The sequence below is a fragment of the Pygocentrus nattereri genome, chromosome 9 (assembly GCF_015220715.1).
Source record: "Pygocentrus nattereri isolate fPygNat1 chromosome 9, fPygNat1.pri, whole genome shotgun sequence".
NCBI lineage: Eukaryota > Metazoa > Chordata > Actinopteri > Characiformes > Serrasalmidae > Pygocentrus > Pygocentrus nattereri.
The window spans coordinates 16,891,266-16,908,769 of record NC_051219.1 but is presented as its reverse complement, the minus strand read 5'-3'; the positions used below and the strand labels follow the sequence as shown (position 1 = coordinate 16,908,769).

General features: G+C 39.9%; 1 protein-coding gene across 3 annotated transcripts in view; it reads left to right on the top strand.

Moving 5' to 3' along the window:
* Window positions 1-1,278: 1,278 nt before the first annotated feature.
* rbms2b (RNA binding motif, single stranded interacting protein 2b) overlaps window positions 1,279-17,504 on the top strand; it is a 45,941-nt gene continuing 29,715 nt past the window's right edge. The window contains exons 1-2 of one of the 3 annotated variants that reach the window (XM_017694304.2): window positions 1,279-1,463; window positions 15,782-15,948. In XM_017694304.2, the coding sequence (XP_017549793.1) occupies window positions 1,365-1,463; window positions 15,782-15,948 (266 nt within the window). In that variant the 5' untranslated portion in view covers window positions 1,279-1,364. Of the gene's footprint in view, window positions 1,464-15,778; window positions 15,949-17,504 lie in introns of all 3 variants that reach the window. The other 2 variants (XM_017694303.2, XM_017694302.2) reach the window with 2 other exon arrangements.

Genomic DNA, 17,504 nt, shown 5'->3' with positions numbered 1-17,504 from the left:
GGTGGCGGATGGTCTCCTGAGGGATCTTCTCCCAGTCCTGGACTAAAGCATCCGCCAACTCCTGGACAGTCTGTGGTGCAACATGACGTTGGTGGATGGAGAGAGACATGATGTCCCAGATGTGCTCAATAGGATTCAGGTCTGGGGAATGGGCGGGCCAGTCCAGAGCTTCAATGCCTTCATCTTGCAGGAACTGCTGACACACTCCAGCCACATGAGGTCTAGCATTGTCCTGCATTAGGAGGAACCCAGGGCCAACCATACCAGCAAATGGTCTCACAAGGGGTCTGAGGATCTCATCTCAGTACCTAATGGCAGTCAGGCTACCTCTGGTGAGCACATGGAGGGCTGTGCGGCCCTCCAAAAAAATGCCACCCCACACCATTACTGACCCACTGCCAAACCACCGCCTCCAGCCTCTGGACACTACGCTGACAGACACAGCAAACCTTCTTGCCACAGCTGGCATTGATGTGCCATCCTGGATGAGCTGCACTACCTGAGCCACTTGTGTGGGTTGCAGAGTCCGTCTCATGCTACCACGAGTGTGGAAGCACCACCAACATTCAAAAGTGACCAAAACATCAGCCAGAAAGCAGAAAGGTACTGAGGAGTGGTCTGTGGTCCCCACTTGCAGAACCACTCCTTTATTGAGTGTGTCTTGCTAATTGCCAATAATGTCTACCTGTTGTCTGTTCCATTTGCACAACAGCTGTGAAATTGATTGTCAATCAGTGTTGCTTCCTAAGTGGACAGTTTGATTTCACAGAAGTTGGATTTACTTGGAGCTATATTGTGTTGTTTAAGTGTTCCCTTTATTTTTTGAGCAGCGTACTATGTCAAAATAATGAAATAATGACTTAGTTCGTTTCATTTTTACTTTCCATGTCAAAGCAATGACTTTTCATCCCAACATAACTACATACTTTCTTGTAGTGTAATGTTTTTTTTACATAGTATATCGGAAAATAAGTCGACGTCAATGAAAACACAACATTATTTCGGGATGCTTCGTCCAGTTTTTGAAATGCTCCTTTTTCCTCTTCTACCTGGCGGGATGGGCTTTATACACACAACTCACCTTCCTCAGACTTTCAGAGTCGCCTCTGTGCGCAGTTCCAGGCTCGGTCAACAGAGGCTAATTCAGCACTATCATTGTTTCCTCCCCTCCTCTTTCCCTACGGTGAGGGCTGGCCTCTCTCTCTCTCTCTCTCTCTCTCTCTCTCTCTCTCTCTCTCTCTCTCTCTCTCTCTCTTCTCACTCCAAAGCTCACTTTCTCCAGCTGAGTGACGTCAGCCGCCCGCCGTGGCTCTCCTCTAGCCGAGCCGTGGACTCCGCCGTGCTGCTCGAGAGAGAAAAACACCATGCTGCTCTCCGCGCCGCCCAGGACAGTGGCAGCGAACCCTCACCACCACCACCACCACCACCACCACGGCTACACGGGCAGCAGGACCGCCAAAAAGGTGAGGAAAAAGGCGATGTGCGCTGTTTAAAAAGCCGTTAGCTTGCTTTTCCGAGCCGTGGAATAAAAAAAGCTCGGCCGGCGGAGGGCCAGGCTGTGTGAAGTGCTGGCGGTGTGTGTGAAGCTGCAGTGTCCTTGAGGAACCGAAGCCGTTACCGGAGCCCCGTTCAGCGGGACACCGAGGGCAACGGAGCCGGGAAGCAGGGCTTTATCTCCCGCTTTAGCTGGTTAGGTCCGTGTTTTGGTGCTTGACTTTATGAACCGTAGCGTAAGCAGCTAATTGTGAGCGGCTTATTTAGAGGCGGCTTCAGTGTGGAGCCTCAAAACGGACCGCTCAATTAGCATTTTCCCTAAAAGCTGCTTCAAAAAGCAGAGCAAAAATGACTTTTTGAGCTTGAAGTAATTCGCCCCACCCCTCTAGATCTTTACAATGATAGGAAAACGTTGGTTTGTTTACGGACTTGAAGGAAAAAGAGACGTTTAAGTTGGGAATAGGGCAAAAAATGTGACACTGTGTCCTGTTTCCATTTAATCCATTTAGAAACTGCTTTAAAGGCGTTTGCATAGCCGCGGTCACTGAGTGGTAATGAAATAAACCCGCCTTGTTTGGGAATAGGCTAACTCCCATGTTAATCTGGTTATGACAGAAGTGAATAAGGGCTATTTGATTTTCTTCCCAGCCTTGTTTTTTTTCCCTCTCTCCAGAGAAGAGTATCACTGGACACATTGATGGAACGGTTGTGCATAAGGCTTGTCACATGGGGTCAGCAATTTTGGCTAGAGCTGTTGGAAGTTCAGCTTGCGGTGAATAGAGCGGGTCTGATGTGCGTCTTAAACATTTGGTTTGTCAGTTCTGGACAAAGTGAGCTGCTGCATTATCAGTGCAGAGTTGAATGTCCTGGCAAGGTCATCATCAGAGCTAATGACAGGAAAATAGCAATGTGGTGAATCTCTAAATCAAACTCCAGGATTAATTGATCAGCCATTGCAGAGGCGGAATAAGTGCAGGCCTGGAATAGATGAAGATCTTAGGGATTTGGTTTTAGAGCGTTTGACTTGTGAGCCGTGGCAGAAGTGAAAAAAGTCATTTTCTCAGCTGAGGAAGCAAAGGAACATAAATAAGTGTTGACACAATCCAGCTGGCTACACATCCTTTCTTGTGCCCTCTTGAAAAGATGGGTCTTCAAGGGTTTTTAAAAAAGGAATGGTTGTATTTAGAACCATGGGTTCTATATAAAACCACTTCATGCTTAGATGGTGCTTAAAATAGTTCTTTATAGCACCAACATGGTTCTTCTACACTCTTAAAAAGGTGGTTCTTCAGAGGTTCTTTAGTGGCCTATATAGAACCATGAACACTCAAAGAACCCTTGCATGATTAAAGGGTTCTTAACATTGCAAAGCATTCTTCAGACTTTTGGAGAATGTGTTGTAGATGTTTCTATACAGAACCTTTTTGAAAAGCGTTCTATATAGCTCTGTATATCACCAGAAAGGGTTCTGCTGTTGTTATGGTGTCAACCTTGTTATAATGGAAGAACCCTTATTGGTGTTATATAGAAGCCTTTTCAAAAAGGTTCTACATAGAACCAACTACAGCACATTCTCCATCAGTTTGAATTGTCTTTTGACATTATAAAGAACCCTTTAAGCATGCAGATGGTTCATTGAGTATTCATGGTTCAATATAGAACCATTTTCTGTATTAAAGAACCCTTGAAGAACCATCTTTTTTCAGTGTTTATTTTTAAAAGCTTGACATTGTGACAACAAAAGATCCATTTTTGGTGATAGGTAGAACCCTTTTCCATCTCCATACATTCTCCATCAGTGTGAAGAACCCTTTGACAATGCAAAGAACCCTTTAGTCATCAAGGGTTCTTTGAGTGTTCATGGTTCTGTATACCATTTTCTGTACTAAAACAATTTTTAGTTATGTACTGCTACAAGCTTCACATCCTAACAACAGAAGAACCCTTTTTGGTGCTATATAGAATAATTTTCAAAAATATATACAACACATCAATCTGAAGAACCATTTCACCATGCAAAGAACCATTTAAGCATGAGATAGAACAATCCCCTTCAGCAAAGAACCCTTAAAGAACCATTTGTACACTGTATATGTAACTGGCTTTAATCATAAATAGTAGGTTATTAAAGGTGGTTTCCTCCATGAAGCAATGAAACTATGATCTGGGCAGCTATAACTCAGAGATATGGTGTGAGTAGGTCTTTGGATGGTAACAGCTTCTGCTCTTGGTTGTTAAAGATCTCCCACAGCACTGGTGTGAAATGAGTACTGGAAGTAAAACAAAATGCAATAAAGTTCATTCTTTCGATTTGCTGTGATCCATAATTGGTGAGTTACATTTACATTCAGTTCACATTCTGTATTGACAGGTTCAAGTCTGCAGTGACTTTTTTTCATTTGTTTTGATGTCAAGAAAATGACAATGTGGGTGGCTCTTCTTTCTCCAGAAGACTGCTCACACAACAGTAGCTTTTTATCAAATTTAAACCATAATAAAGCATCTCTTCTTACAACCACAAATGTAGTATTGATTGAAAGTTGGGAATCTGCGCTTTTGACAGAAATGTAGCGGCTGTAGCTCAACATGAGCTGCTGTAGCTCATTTTTAATGAGCTACAGGTGAGAAATATTTATTGAACTACACTAGGGCATTGTTACCAGCGGCACCTGCAACGTGTGATGGTTAATGGGGAATTCCACAGATTTTTCAGTTTATGCACAAATGAATCACTGAGATTCATTTAGTCACTCAGAAACGTATCACGTCACATTTCTTTGCAGTGGCAGTGATAGGAACCAGGGGTCATGATGTCTTCAACATCAATAGAGCCATTTTATTGGTTATAGGAGTGTTTATATGTAATGTTGATGATGGTAAAATAGCAGCAAATATTTAAGAAACTTTTCTTTGGCTTCTGTTTAGCAAAATAATCATAAGCTTAATAATGCCCTGCATTTGTTTCTCTGCCTGCAATTGATTGTTAAAAAACATATTTTAGACCTAAACCTTATCTCAGAACTAACGTAAAACTGTGTCTCAGGCATCAGATAACATTTGTAAACATTTCGTGGAATAATTTTCTGTGAAGTATCTTTTAGAGGCATTAAATGTTTGACGTCTGGTTCCTATCACCACCATTAAAACAGAAAAACTTATAACTGTTATTATGTATAAATATTTATATAATTGTGCATGGATCTTGAATAACTAGTGAACGTCTCCAGTAATAATTCCTATAAACATCTTAAATCTAAAAGGTTGAATAGCTTGTGTTTAATGAGGGACACCTCTATGTTGCAGGGACTTTGCGTAAATTATACTTGCCACTGTTCTTTTCTGACATCTATTTGAAAAGAGGATGGCAGTCTGTGTCACTTGAGTGAGTAAATAAAGCTGATTCATCATCTGGCCGCATTAATGACTTCAAATTCTTCAAATTCACATATCGCCGTAGATGGCGTGACTGCTAATCCAGACGTTATAAGTTACCCAGAGAGCGAGGGCTATGTAGACGGAGAAGGGGCGCCTTTTATTGTGACAAGCAGGGAAGACATGAGGAGAGGACAAGGGACACAGTCAGAATCGCTTATTAGCCTAATACATGTTTACGTGTGAGGAACTTGTTCTGATGAATGCTTACACCAAGACAGACGTGCAATAAAAAATGAAATAAAAGAAAAACACACTGTATAAAAATGTGCAACCCAAGTGGAATAAAGAGTAGGAGATGCTTTAGCAGCTGTAGCAAACATACAGAATGTGCATTGAAGAGGTGAGTGAATGGATACGTGAATGAATAGGATCATTTAGCTGTGTGCTCTCGAGTACAGTATTGCACTAATTTATCAGAATACCTGAGATCAATTAATGCCCTCAAACCTTAGGCCTGCTCTTACTTATTGAATTATTCTTAACTGACCTTGCTTACCTTTCATAGCTTTAAAGAAATGATCTCTGTTCAAAATCTGTTCAGGACTTTTGCCTGCCTATAAGCCCTTTTCTGACTTCATCACATCACTGTGCACCAGAGGATGGGGAAAAATAATATTAATCCATAGTATCATGTTTCACTGCCTGTCTCCATCTCTATTATCCAGCTGTGCTAGCTCAAAGGCCCTCCTTGATACCATTCAGTGGTGAATATATAATGTTATGGAAGGAAAATGCATTGATTTTCCCATTCACGTTGACTTTATGGCTTATCGTTCGGGAACTACTGTGCATTATTTGTGAAACAGCTGTGAAACTATTGTGGAATTGGGTGCACATAGTTGACCACTTTTGATTCTTTGAGTCTTTTAAATTGAATCAGTGCACCATGACGTTGCAAAACTGAATTCAGTTCAGATCTTTTGTCACGATTCAAAAACAATTTTAACCATATGTGGAATAAACCATGTGTCTGGACAAGCTACGTACATAGTTAACCATAGACAATAGAAGCAACACACCAAGCAAGTTTGTTTCTGAGGTTAAATTTTGTTGAATATTATATCGATCAGTTATAATCAGTTCAGGCATTGTAGGTGAATTAACCCCTCAAGATCAAAGCATCACAATAGCCTCAATGCATATTTATATATTTGCAGTGCAGGGCTGAGTATCGCTCCAGCTTTTTCAATACCAACACCAAGACATTCACTTTAATACTGAATCATGAATGATATTTTTTCCAAAAACTTCTTGTAAATTACTGCCTGAAAGTGAGTGTGGCTTTAAGCAGGAAAGAGTGTGAGGTACTGAAATTGGGTGTATCTGATTACTGTATTAACCACATGCATACGGAATGTAATTTAGACAGACAACCAAATCAAAGTCAAGTCTAAGCTGCCTAAGAGCAAGAGGAAGAAACATTGAGAGGAACCAAGACAAAGGTTCAAAAGGGGAATCCGTCCTCCTCTGGTCGACACTGAATAGCAAACACACACACACACACACACACACATTTTCTAAGGGTCTCCCTCAGGGTCGCGGAGGGGGTGCTGGAGCCTATCCCAGCAAACATTGGGTGGAAGGCAGGACACACCCTGGACAGGTCGCCAGTCCATCGCAGGGCAGACAGACAGACAGACAGACACATTCACACACACACTCAAACCTAGGGGCAATTTAGCATGTCCAATTTGCCTGACTGCATGGTTTTGGCCTGTGGGAGGAAACCGGAGTCGAACAGCAAACAGCATTAGTATAAAATATTAGAATACAAAAATGGGGGAAAAACAGGTGGAGCAATGGTTAAATAACAGCCAAACTATCAACAGTCTGCATTTTGCACACAGATGCTGATAGGAATAAATATTTAGACATTTAATATATTGAATATTGAAATTTGGAAGTGACAGTAAGTGATAATAAGTACACATCCTCTGCAGAGAACACACTTCTGCACATTTTAATGCCCAGTTACTGATCATTTTCTGGATTTCTCATATTCAAATAAGGGACCAAGCAAAATCTGTGGCACATTGTTATTTTTTTAAACGTTACGCTCAACAAATGAAAACTGAGCACAAAAATTAGCATAACATGGTATATTTAAGTTTGTAAAGGATGTGTGAACTTTTTTATTTTTATTTTATCTTTATTGTTCAACTTTTTTTTTTTTTTTTGCATGCGACTGTATGTAGTTATGAAAGGGGGGGGGTGGGGGGGGGGGGGGGGGTTATGGGGTTAAAAGGAAGCACTCGTTTGGCCGTGTGCGGGCCAGGCCAGAGGAACAGTTCTGAAATGCACCCTGCCTCTCGGAGAGCATATTCGGCTCCATCCCACTTGCTTGGCAGAGATGCAGATCGCTCAGATTAATGACTTGGAATTCCTGGAATTCCCAACTCAAACAATGTGTTCATATCGGGAGGTGTTGGCCACTGCAAAGTCAGTTTCTCTCTATCCTCTCCTCTTTTCTGTTTTTGTGGATATTTGACAGGCCTGACAGCTTGATAAGTGATCAAGTCACACGAAGCGGAAGACTGTAGAAACGGGCAGTAACAGCGTAAACCCTCATCTGTAGATTTAACAAGAAAAGGGAGGGAGGAGGGAGGCAGACTTGGAGGGATAGTGTTTTTTTTTTTCTCTCGCTCTCTCTTCATCGCTCTGCTTTCCATTAACTCCCCTCTTGGTGTTTTATTAATCCAAGTGTATTCAGTCACATCAGTTTTGAAATTAAATATGGTGCGGTTCACCAAGATTATTGAGACATGTTCTTCCATGCATTTCATAAGGCATTCTCAGGCCATCTCCCAGTTCCTCCTGCTGGTTTAGTGTGATTTACTAGCTTGGTTCCTGTCCACCTCTCAGTGGGAATTCAGTTCACGAGATGGTGCGAGTCCTCGTCTCAGCCTGTAGTAAAACACTACCAGAGAACTTGCAGACATGTAGTAAGTACACTAATGTTAACAGCGCTTTCTTCACTATTAACAATTAGTTCATTTTAAAGATCGATCACCCACAACTACAGTCATTGACTGCATCCAAGTTTAATTTACCAAGACATTTCTGTAGCTTCTTTCAGCATCTTCTGGACTGATCCTGTCTATTCCAGGGGTTTTCTACCTCAAGCTCCACCTATTTATCTCTAGAATGCATGAAGCCTACAGGAAAAAATACATAAATGATTCATTTTCTTAACATAAAATGTTGACAGATAAGGCTAACGTCATCTTGTTTTATGCCAGAAATCAAGTGGAATGATGCCAAATTGAGCTTGTTGCTGCAACCCATTTTTTCCAAACCAGGCATTCACAAGTGGACAATTGAAACTTGGCTGGAGTATATTTTGTTTTTAGAGGCAGGGGGCAAAAATAGATGAAGCTCCTTTGTGTGTCATTGTTGCCCAGCTTGTATTGTTGTGTATCATTTTAAAACATTATATATTTCTTATATTTTATGTCACTGTGTTACTTTTTTTTTATGACAAAGTGCCATGATTGGCCCACAACGGACCACTGGCTCCCCCAGAGTATTGGCTTTCTGAGGACCAAGAGCGGGTGCATCATGGCCCACTTGTGGTCTGTGGCCAGTGGTGACCCTGGTCTATTCTGACGATAAGTCACCATCCCAACATCTCAAGAATGTGAAGAATCTCAAATGTTACTGAACACAACATCTGCTCATCATGAGTTCATATTTATAAGCAGTCTTTCTGCAATGTCTTATGTAATATCTATCTGGCATCTAAGTTGTACAGTGTAATATCATTCTAATGGATACTTCTGGCACTGAACTGCATTTTCTTATTAAAGGCTTCTTAAAAGTTTGGTGAAAAATTAAATTGATACAGTTTTGTGCGTATGCCAAATGCAGTCAATCAGCCAGGACATGTTTGGAGTTTGCTTCTTTAGATTCCCACTGAAGAAGTAATGAAAGTTTATACTGTGCTAATCAGCGCAGCTCCAGTGCAGAACTAAAGAAGAAAACCTCTTGGCTGAGTATTTTTGACGTAAGGGAAAAATTGGTACATTTGTTTTTTTTTTTTTTGCCAAACTGTTCCTTTAAAAGAGCAGTGCATGCATGATTTTTGCCTGTATTATTTTGGTTAGAAGTATTTTAGTACCAATCCATTTTTGCCCCTTCATTTGATATTTTGAGTATTGGTCAGTACCAGTTTGATCTGTTTTCATAGATAATATAGCCATGCAAAATTGGTTTGTTTTTAGAATATAAATAATGTGACATTCTGGACTGATAAGTTCTGTTTTATGGCAACTTTTATATTTATAAAAACGTTACAGTTTAATATTGGCTTGTAATCCCATTTGGATGTCCTCCACGATGATTTGGCTACCCGTTTTTAGACATAGGACAGAGAAGCATCTTGATACTGATATTTTATATTGAGAATACAGTTTTCCAACGAGCTGCAATTTTAATAACAGCCTGTATCATTAAGAAGTTTTAATTTGATCTAATAACACATAGCCCCGCGACCCTGAGGGAGAAGCGGCTTAGAAAATGGATGGATGGATAATAACACATAGCATGTCAATTGTGAGTCTGGCACACTACATTCAGCATTAAAGCCTCAAGCCTAAAAATGGATGTGCTAGTCTTCTTGGTGAAAAAACCTGGAGCCTAATTTATTAAAATAATGGCGTTTATTTTCAAGTAACCAGAAATGCCTGGTGTGGCCAGTGAAACAACGTTTGAAAATAATATTGTTTTCAACCAGTCACAATTTGAAGGTGAGAAAATAGTGGGAGTGTGCTTTGAACATGCTGCTGATGGCATGACCTCAGTAAGTGGCAGAAAATAGATTGGAAGCTTAATAGCCTCTCACTCACATACATACCAGTGTGTAGACGACACATAGCTAATACAATCACAGTAGAGACAATGGTGCTACCAATATTAAAAGTTTTTATGTTTCACTATCAAAACTATCAAAAAAAACAGCAGACTTTGAGATCTCATTGTTAAATGGAAATTCAACAGATCTTTTAAAATTTCTGCATAAGACAACTTTTGAGAAGTTAACAAACTCATCAGTGGTTAGATATTAACTGGTTGGTTGTAGAGAAACATACCAACTCTTATTTCTCCACAAAGGTGCTGACATGAACCGGGAATCACAAAGTCTGTAATGCAAATATTGCCATTTAATTTATCATGTGTAATGACCAGTGAAACAATACATTTGCATTTTTTCTGTTTTTCATATGTATTACTGATAAAGGTAAAGTACTGGTAAACCCAGTATGTTCATCTTCATTCAGAACCATCATAAAGCAATGTCTCAGGTGTCAGATGGCGTATTTGTATTCCCCTTTACATTCTGAAAGTGTGCTGTACTGCTGCAAATTATGGATAATGCCTTTTCAACATAACCAAAGGATTTGAACTGGAACGGCCTATAAACAGCTATACCTGAGCCCTTAAGAAATGCCTGGATCGGACCGTGACATCCCTACTTAAAAGACAAATGATGCGTTTGTTCCAGTTGAAGTCTGTGTATCTGGTCCTGTCCCAGCAGATCTGTTGATATGTAGAGCTGCTCATAGTTCCAGAGATTAAGGCTCATAGGGCCTCATGTGGGCCTAAATGAGCGCTGAAGAGAGGAACATGTCTCAGTATGTTCGCGTTATCACTCCGCCCTCAGAAGATAAAGCCTTCACGTGTGCACAGTGCAGAGACAGCCTGCTTGATTGAATTAGCCAAAGGCCAAGATGTACCGGACATGGTTTGCTCCTATTGATTTGTTGTTGACCAGGGTTTGCTCTGCAGCTCATCACGCCGAGCAAAGCCTGGCTCAAAAGAGGCAAGCAGGAAGAGACAGAACAGCCGGAATGTGGAGTGGCTGATGAACCATTGCGGCCTGCGAGAACAGGGACGTAAATCTCGGGGCTAGCTTGGCTGTGGTCTGTGAAGAACATCTTCACGCAATGTGACGAGTTCACCATTTCAGCTTTCATTTACTGAGGCAAACCTGACGTGCCTGAAGACCAAGCCATTTAGGGAATGCTGTAAAAGCAGTCGGGTATGAGGGCTATGGCAAAAAAGTAGACCCTCACTTGCATTGCTCATTTAATAATTACATAACTTAAATAGTATAAAATTAGTAAAGAATTAATAGTAATTAGTAAGCAATTTATAGTAGTTACTGAATACCATGTCTTAAGTATAGCAATAATAGTATATTACGTTTGCAGCTTAACTTTTAAGTAGTACTATTCAAAATTACATATTTTATTCTACAGTAAGTATCTGGCAGTGTCAGTGAAGATGTCTATAATTATAATTTTTTCAGATAATACCATCAGATGTATTAAATTAAATGCCTAATCACTGGTTTGAAAACACTGATTTTCTGTATTCAACTAATGCATAAACAGGCCGACAACCAACAATTCCCAACTGCATATGGTCACGTGGACCTGAAACGGACCATTGATGAATGACTAGAGGACAGAACTGATCAAGTGACATGCTAAAATATTTTTTGCATTGTTACATGATGGAAATTGTATTTGTTTTAAACTTTGCTGAGGTCTTAAAAGATATTAAAAACACTGAATTTGCACTAGAATTCTCAGTTTCAGCTAGAAAGCAAAAAAAGCGCTGAATTTAAACTGGCAAGCAAAAAAATGCAGAATTTGAGCTGGGACACAAAACAAAAAGCAAAAAATAAAACAAAGAACAGATTTTGAACTGGGAACAAAAAAGCTGATCTGATAGAAATCACTTTTGTCTTATATCCTAATACGATGAACACAAAAGACCATTAAATTATTTGCAATTACTGAAATGGAAGTTAACAGTCAGCTAAAATTTCATGATTGTGACAGCTTTAAGTTTAAAATCTGCACTTTCAACAGATTTTGCTCTGCCTGCTTCAGTGAGTTATAAGTGAGAAACAGTTAACACTGAATTATGCCATGCTTTTGTGTTCTCAGTGCATATTTCAGATACTACAGTATACTAATCGCAGAACGCAGTGACCAGTGTAGCAGAAGCATGTGTGCACATTGTGCACTTTAGTGTGGCTGCTCAGCTGATGGTTTTGAGCAGTGGAGTCATGTTGCAGCTCACCTTGAGCAGGACAGATGGGCTTGGTGGGGAGGAGCGTTTCAGGCGTTAGGGCTTTCTCATGCCGAGGCTAAAGCTAGCAGAGTGGAGCAGTCTTAATGAGACAGTGGCTTCACACTGCACCCAGCACATGAGAGGGATTAACGCTGGACGCTAACAAGCTCAGACCACAATTAGACAAGCTTCCATGCGCAAACCCAACCTGGAGAGAAGAGGAGTGAAGCAAAGAGCAGAAGCATTCTGAGCACTGTGTGAAGACATCAAATGTTTGATTGTTGTTTTCAGGAAGGTGGATGTAGATTAGGTTTCTAGCACTATGTTGTATAACAAGCTGTGCTTAATCATAAAAACTTGTAAAAAAAATCAACCATCAGCGTATCTAACTTTAATGAAGTATTGATTAGCCCAGCCAGGTATTGAAGAGTAACCACAAATACTTGACTGCCTGGAAGAGGGGGTTGGAAACGGTTAAGCTAACACACTGACAGAAAATCACTGTTGCATTGATGCTTGTTAGCATTTATTCTAAATTAATTGAAGGTAACATTTTCTTTCAGTTCTGTGATATGTTTTTGTGTAAAACATGGTATCAGGTCGGATCATTGAGCTAGCTCAGTGTTTTTGCTCGATGACAGGTTAGCACGGTTGCGCGAAACTCTATTATTAGTTATTATTTCTTTTTATAGGGTGTTCAAAAGTTACTCCACTTTGAAAGACTGCAGCAAAACAACTTTGGGCCTCATTCACAAAAAACTCTTTAAGAAGAAATTTCATCTTAAAACCCAGCCGTTTTCATGAAGATTCTGACATTCACCAATGTTATCTTATTTGGGATTTGTTCTTAGGTAAGAATGGAATCTACACGTCATAAATCTGACTTTTTCTTAGAGCCTTTCTAAAGAACAAATTTTTCTATTATATTGGTGAATAAGGCCCATTGTTCCGTAAGTGATGTGGTGTGCTTCTTCAAGAGTGAAATACTCAGAATAGTCAAAATTGTTCCCACTGGTAGTGATAGAAACCAGATGTAAAATATAAAATATGCCTGTCTGAAAATACCGTGTATATCATCAGTACTTGTAAAACATTGACCAACTGCATGTTTCATTATGTAGAGAACAAAATGAGCCCTGTTTAACTAGATTTAGTGCAATACGGTGTGCCCAATACTGAATAAAAATCATTGTATTCACAGTTTTTGATAGTATTTTTTAAACTATAGCACTATTGGTTCTTTTTTCTCTGTTCTAACTGATCAGATTTCTGAAAAAAATAAACCTAATAGTGTATTTGTGAAGATTTTCTGAAGTATTAAATTATATTATATATTTCACCCACTTCTAGTTTTCAGATGAGATCTGGTCCTATAATGGCCAAAATGGCTAGATTTGGGTTATAGACATTGTAACACCTGAGTCTCAGTGAAATATTGGTTAATGTTTGTTGTGCTCCAAAAGACCAGATAGTTCTGGACTATTGCACTAAAATGTCTGTTTTATTCAGTTACTGCTTTTGAAACCCTACCAGCAATAGGTATATATTTCTAAGTAATGCTAATACAGGTGAATCTGGTCCCAATTTCCACATTTTATACATGTTTATGTATGGGCATTGATTAGCATCGTCAGACATGAAAAATATTGGGCACTTGAATTGGCCCTGAATCAGTGCATTCCGCCACAGTACTGTAACTGCCTGGTTCAGTGGAAGTAGATGTTGCATAGTCATTTTAAGTAGATATGATCATACCAGGAACATTTCACAATCAGGCCTCAGTCGAGGATACTGGCATGAATACAAGTGAGGAATGTTTGCATTACAGACTTACTCTTTCCTATCATGAAACTGTGATTACACAACGAAGTAGGCGATGCTTCATAACCATAAAGCTGAAAGGAACTGATTTATTGACTTTACGTTCTCCACTTTCTGTTTCGATATTACCAAATATGCTTTTTCTGGTTTTGGGAGACAACAAAGAAGAATACAGATAAGCCCTCCTCCTGACCACAAATGTGTCCAGTGCCTGGCTTAACCTTTCTGCCAGCTATTCTGGAAGCTGGAAGTGTTCCTCCCCTTTAATTTCAAACATCCTCAGCCAAAACTAGTGATCTTGAGGCCTGCATTAAACAGGCCCATTGTTCCTGGTCTGTGGTCTGATTTCACAGGCCTGTCTAATGAAATACTCCATCCTTGCCTGCCCCTGTGACTGATGAGGAGTTAATTGGAAAAGTAAGCAGAGAGTTCTGAAGAAAAAGTGGGAGGTGGGGGGGGGGGGTGGATGGGGGAACCAGGCCCCAGACCCCTTACAGTCAAGGGCTTTGATTGTGAAAAGCTTGGACGATTCTCACACCAAAGTAGTGCAACCAACAACATAACTTGGGCTGCGCAATATATTGCAATGTTGACCTTTACAATTACACATACTTTTGTTACAGAAGGCGGCAACAAGCAGATAGACTTTTTTGCGTTAATTGCAATGTTATTATGATATATCATGTTACATTATCATTCAGTTAATATTTGTGTGAGTATTACTGGTAAGTGAACTGTTTTTAACAGTACCCAATAAATCTAATTTAAGCTTGTTTTGGCGGTCTCTCAGAAGTATGTGCTTTTTCTTTGAAAGGTGTTGAATATATTTAGATGGATACATGTTTGTAGTTTTGTCTTTGTAGGTGAACAAAGTGTTTTTATTGTATTTCCATCCTGTTTTTTAATTGTGGCATGATTTTTTTGTCATCAAGAAAGCTGTCTTCTTTATCTTGGTGTAGCCAAATGAATTGTTTTCATAGCAGGGGGTCTCACCCATCTAGTTCATCCCTCATTTCTTGCTAGCAGCTTAACATAGTCACAGCACTTCATATACAGAGAGCCAATAACATACTACTTAATTGGGTAATGGAGTTATGTGGAAAAATATTTTATTTAAGATATTTATTAAAGATATCCAGGTTGCTGCTAAAGGGACAGAATGATTTGGTCATAGCTTGCAATCAAGATAACTAAGTAAACAGTGGAGGGTCAAGGTCAGTGGAGGGTGTGCAGCCCAGTTTGGAGGTTTCCCTGCTCAAACACAACCACTAAACCTGGCAAATAACTGATGAGTGTAATCAGGTGTGCTGGAGCAGGTAAATCACCAAACTGTGTTGTGCACCCCTGGTTTAAGTGCTTGAGACTTGTACTGAATGAACAAAAAGACAGTTAATTGTTGGCTAAAGTTTTATGATCGTGACAGGTCTATGTGCAAACGAGTACTCAGACCATTATGTGTTTTCTATTGAACATCTTGTCAAATTACAGTTCAATATTTCTCTAAATGATTTGAGGACCAAAATTGCTGAATTGACCAAAGTGCCTGGTCAGAATAATTCAGGACAATATTTAACCACAATATTGCAATAAATATATTGCAAGCTATATCACAAAGTCTGTTTGCTGTGCATCTGGTTTCTCAGAATTATATTAAGCAGTTGAGAATATGAAATATAGTTTTGGAACCCATTGGACAAAATCTCTTTTTAACGATTTGACATGAAGTTGTTTTCTTTTTTTAAAGTTTCCTCATGAAGGTTCAGTTTGTCCAGTGCAGTGTCAAGTAAATTACTGACACACTATTTATTATTTCAGATGGAATTCAGATAGAACTGTTTTTGTATTGTTAATTTACACCCTTTGCAGTTCCTCCCCACATCCCAAATTCCCCTACTGCTGTTTCTCTTGGGTGGAACCCAGTCTTACTGTTTTTTCTGTATTCTTTCAGCAGGCATATGTGTCCTCCACCCAACAGATGGCACCACCCAGTCCTAATAACACTACCAGCAGCAGTAATGGCAGCAGTGGTGGAGGTGACCAGCTAAGCAAAACCAACCTCTACATCCGCGGCCTCCACCCTGGCACCACAGACCAAGACCTGGTTAAACTTTGTCAGCCGTAAGTGTCACAACTGTTTGAACTAGCATCTGTTTTAGCTATGCAACGTACAAGTTGACCAAATATACCTACTGCTACATACTGAGTTGCCAGTTTATTAGGTATTGTTGCTTGGTACACCTTCCATATAGGTTCACTTTGTAAGTTAACAATTACTGATATCCCATTAGATTGCCCATCTGTTGCTGCACAATTTATCAGCCCCCCGCCTTAATCAGTCTCCACCAACCATCAATAGAAAGGGAACACCATAAGGTATTATTGGGCTGTTATACAGTGATGCCAACATAGTAGTGTCATGTTCGTGTGAACCGCAGCTGAGTATCAAGCACAAATACAAATTGCACATGAACAAAGATGAGCTGTACTCTCTGATTGTTGATCGGCTACATCTAGGTGTAGAAAACTGTGGAAGATCCTTGATGGAAGAATCAGAACCTTGATTTTTAGCCAAATTGTTCATGTAATGCCTCTAAAAGCTCCCACACAGAGCATTATTACACCAAATGGTTATGAGTACACTGCCTGAGGCCAGAGTCATTGTTTTGCAATAGTTTTGATTTAGATAAGACTATTTAAAAAAAAATATGTTCATGGCTGAGAGGTACATGACCAACTGAGTCAGAATTTTACACAGTGGTGTGATATGAACCAGACTTCTTACGTCTTTAATGCTTCCAAAAACTACCTCACAGGAATCTGTTGCACAAAATGGGTATAAATATGCTGCTTGATGTACGAGGCATTGTTTTGCTGGACTTTTTAGATAAAACTTTAGATAAGCAACAAATTTTTAAATATGTTCGTAGTGGAGACATACGTGCAGGGCGTAGTCAGACAAAATAGTCCCCCATTATCAACGTTATATATTAAAACTTAGAAGACACATGCAGGTTTGCTAGTCATTTTGTATAGTAAATAGAATGGCTATGATTGCGTTGCCGACATTATGACAACAGATTTCTATTACCTCCACTGTAAAAAAGTTCCTGTACAATGAACTAGGGCTGCTCAATAAATTTTACTTTTATCTTTCCATGTTAAACACATCTGAACACAGTGAACATCTCACAGTGAACATGTCCAAATTGTGCCCGATTGTGGTGTTGTCCCTCCCTGGTGTCATGTGACCCGTTAGAGTTACAAGGTTCCAGGTGTGAATGGGGAGCAGGGCTGTTAAATTTGGTGTTTTTGGGTACAATTCACTTATACTGGTCACTGGATATTCAACATGACACCGCATGGCAAAGAACAAACAGTTTGCTGAAGACAAGCAGTCTTCAGTAATCCATGAATATGGATTACTGGAACCATGTCCTGTGGTCTAATGAGACCAAGATAAACTTGTTTGGGTCAGATGGTGTCCAGCATGTGTGGTGGTGCCCTGGTGCCAAAACAATTGTCTCTTGCCTACAGTAAAGCATGGTGGTGGTAGCATCATGGTCTGTGCATGAGTGCTGCCGGCACTGAGGAGCTGCGGTTCATTGAGGGAAACATGAATTCCGACATGTACTGTGACATTCTGAAGCAGAGCATGAGCCCCTCCCTGCAGAAAC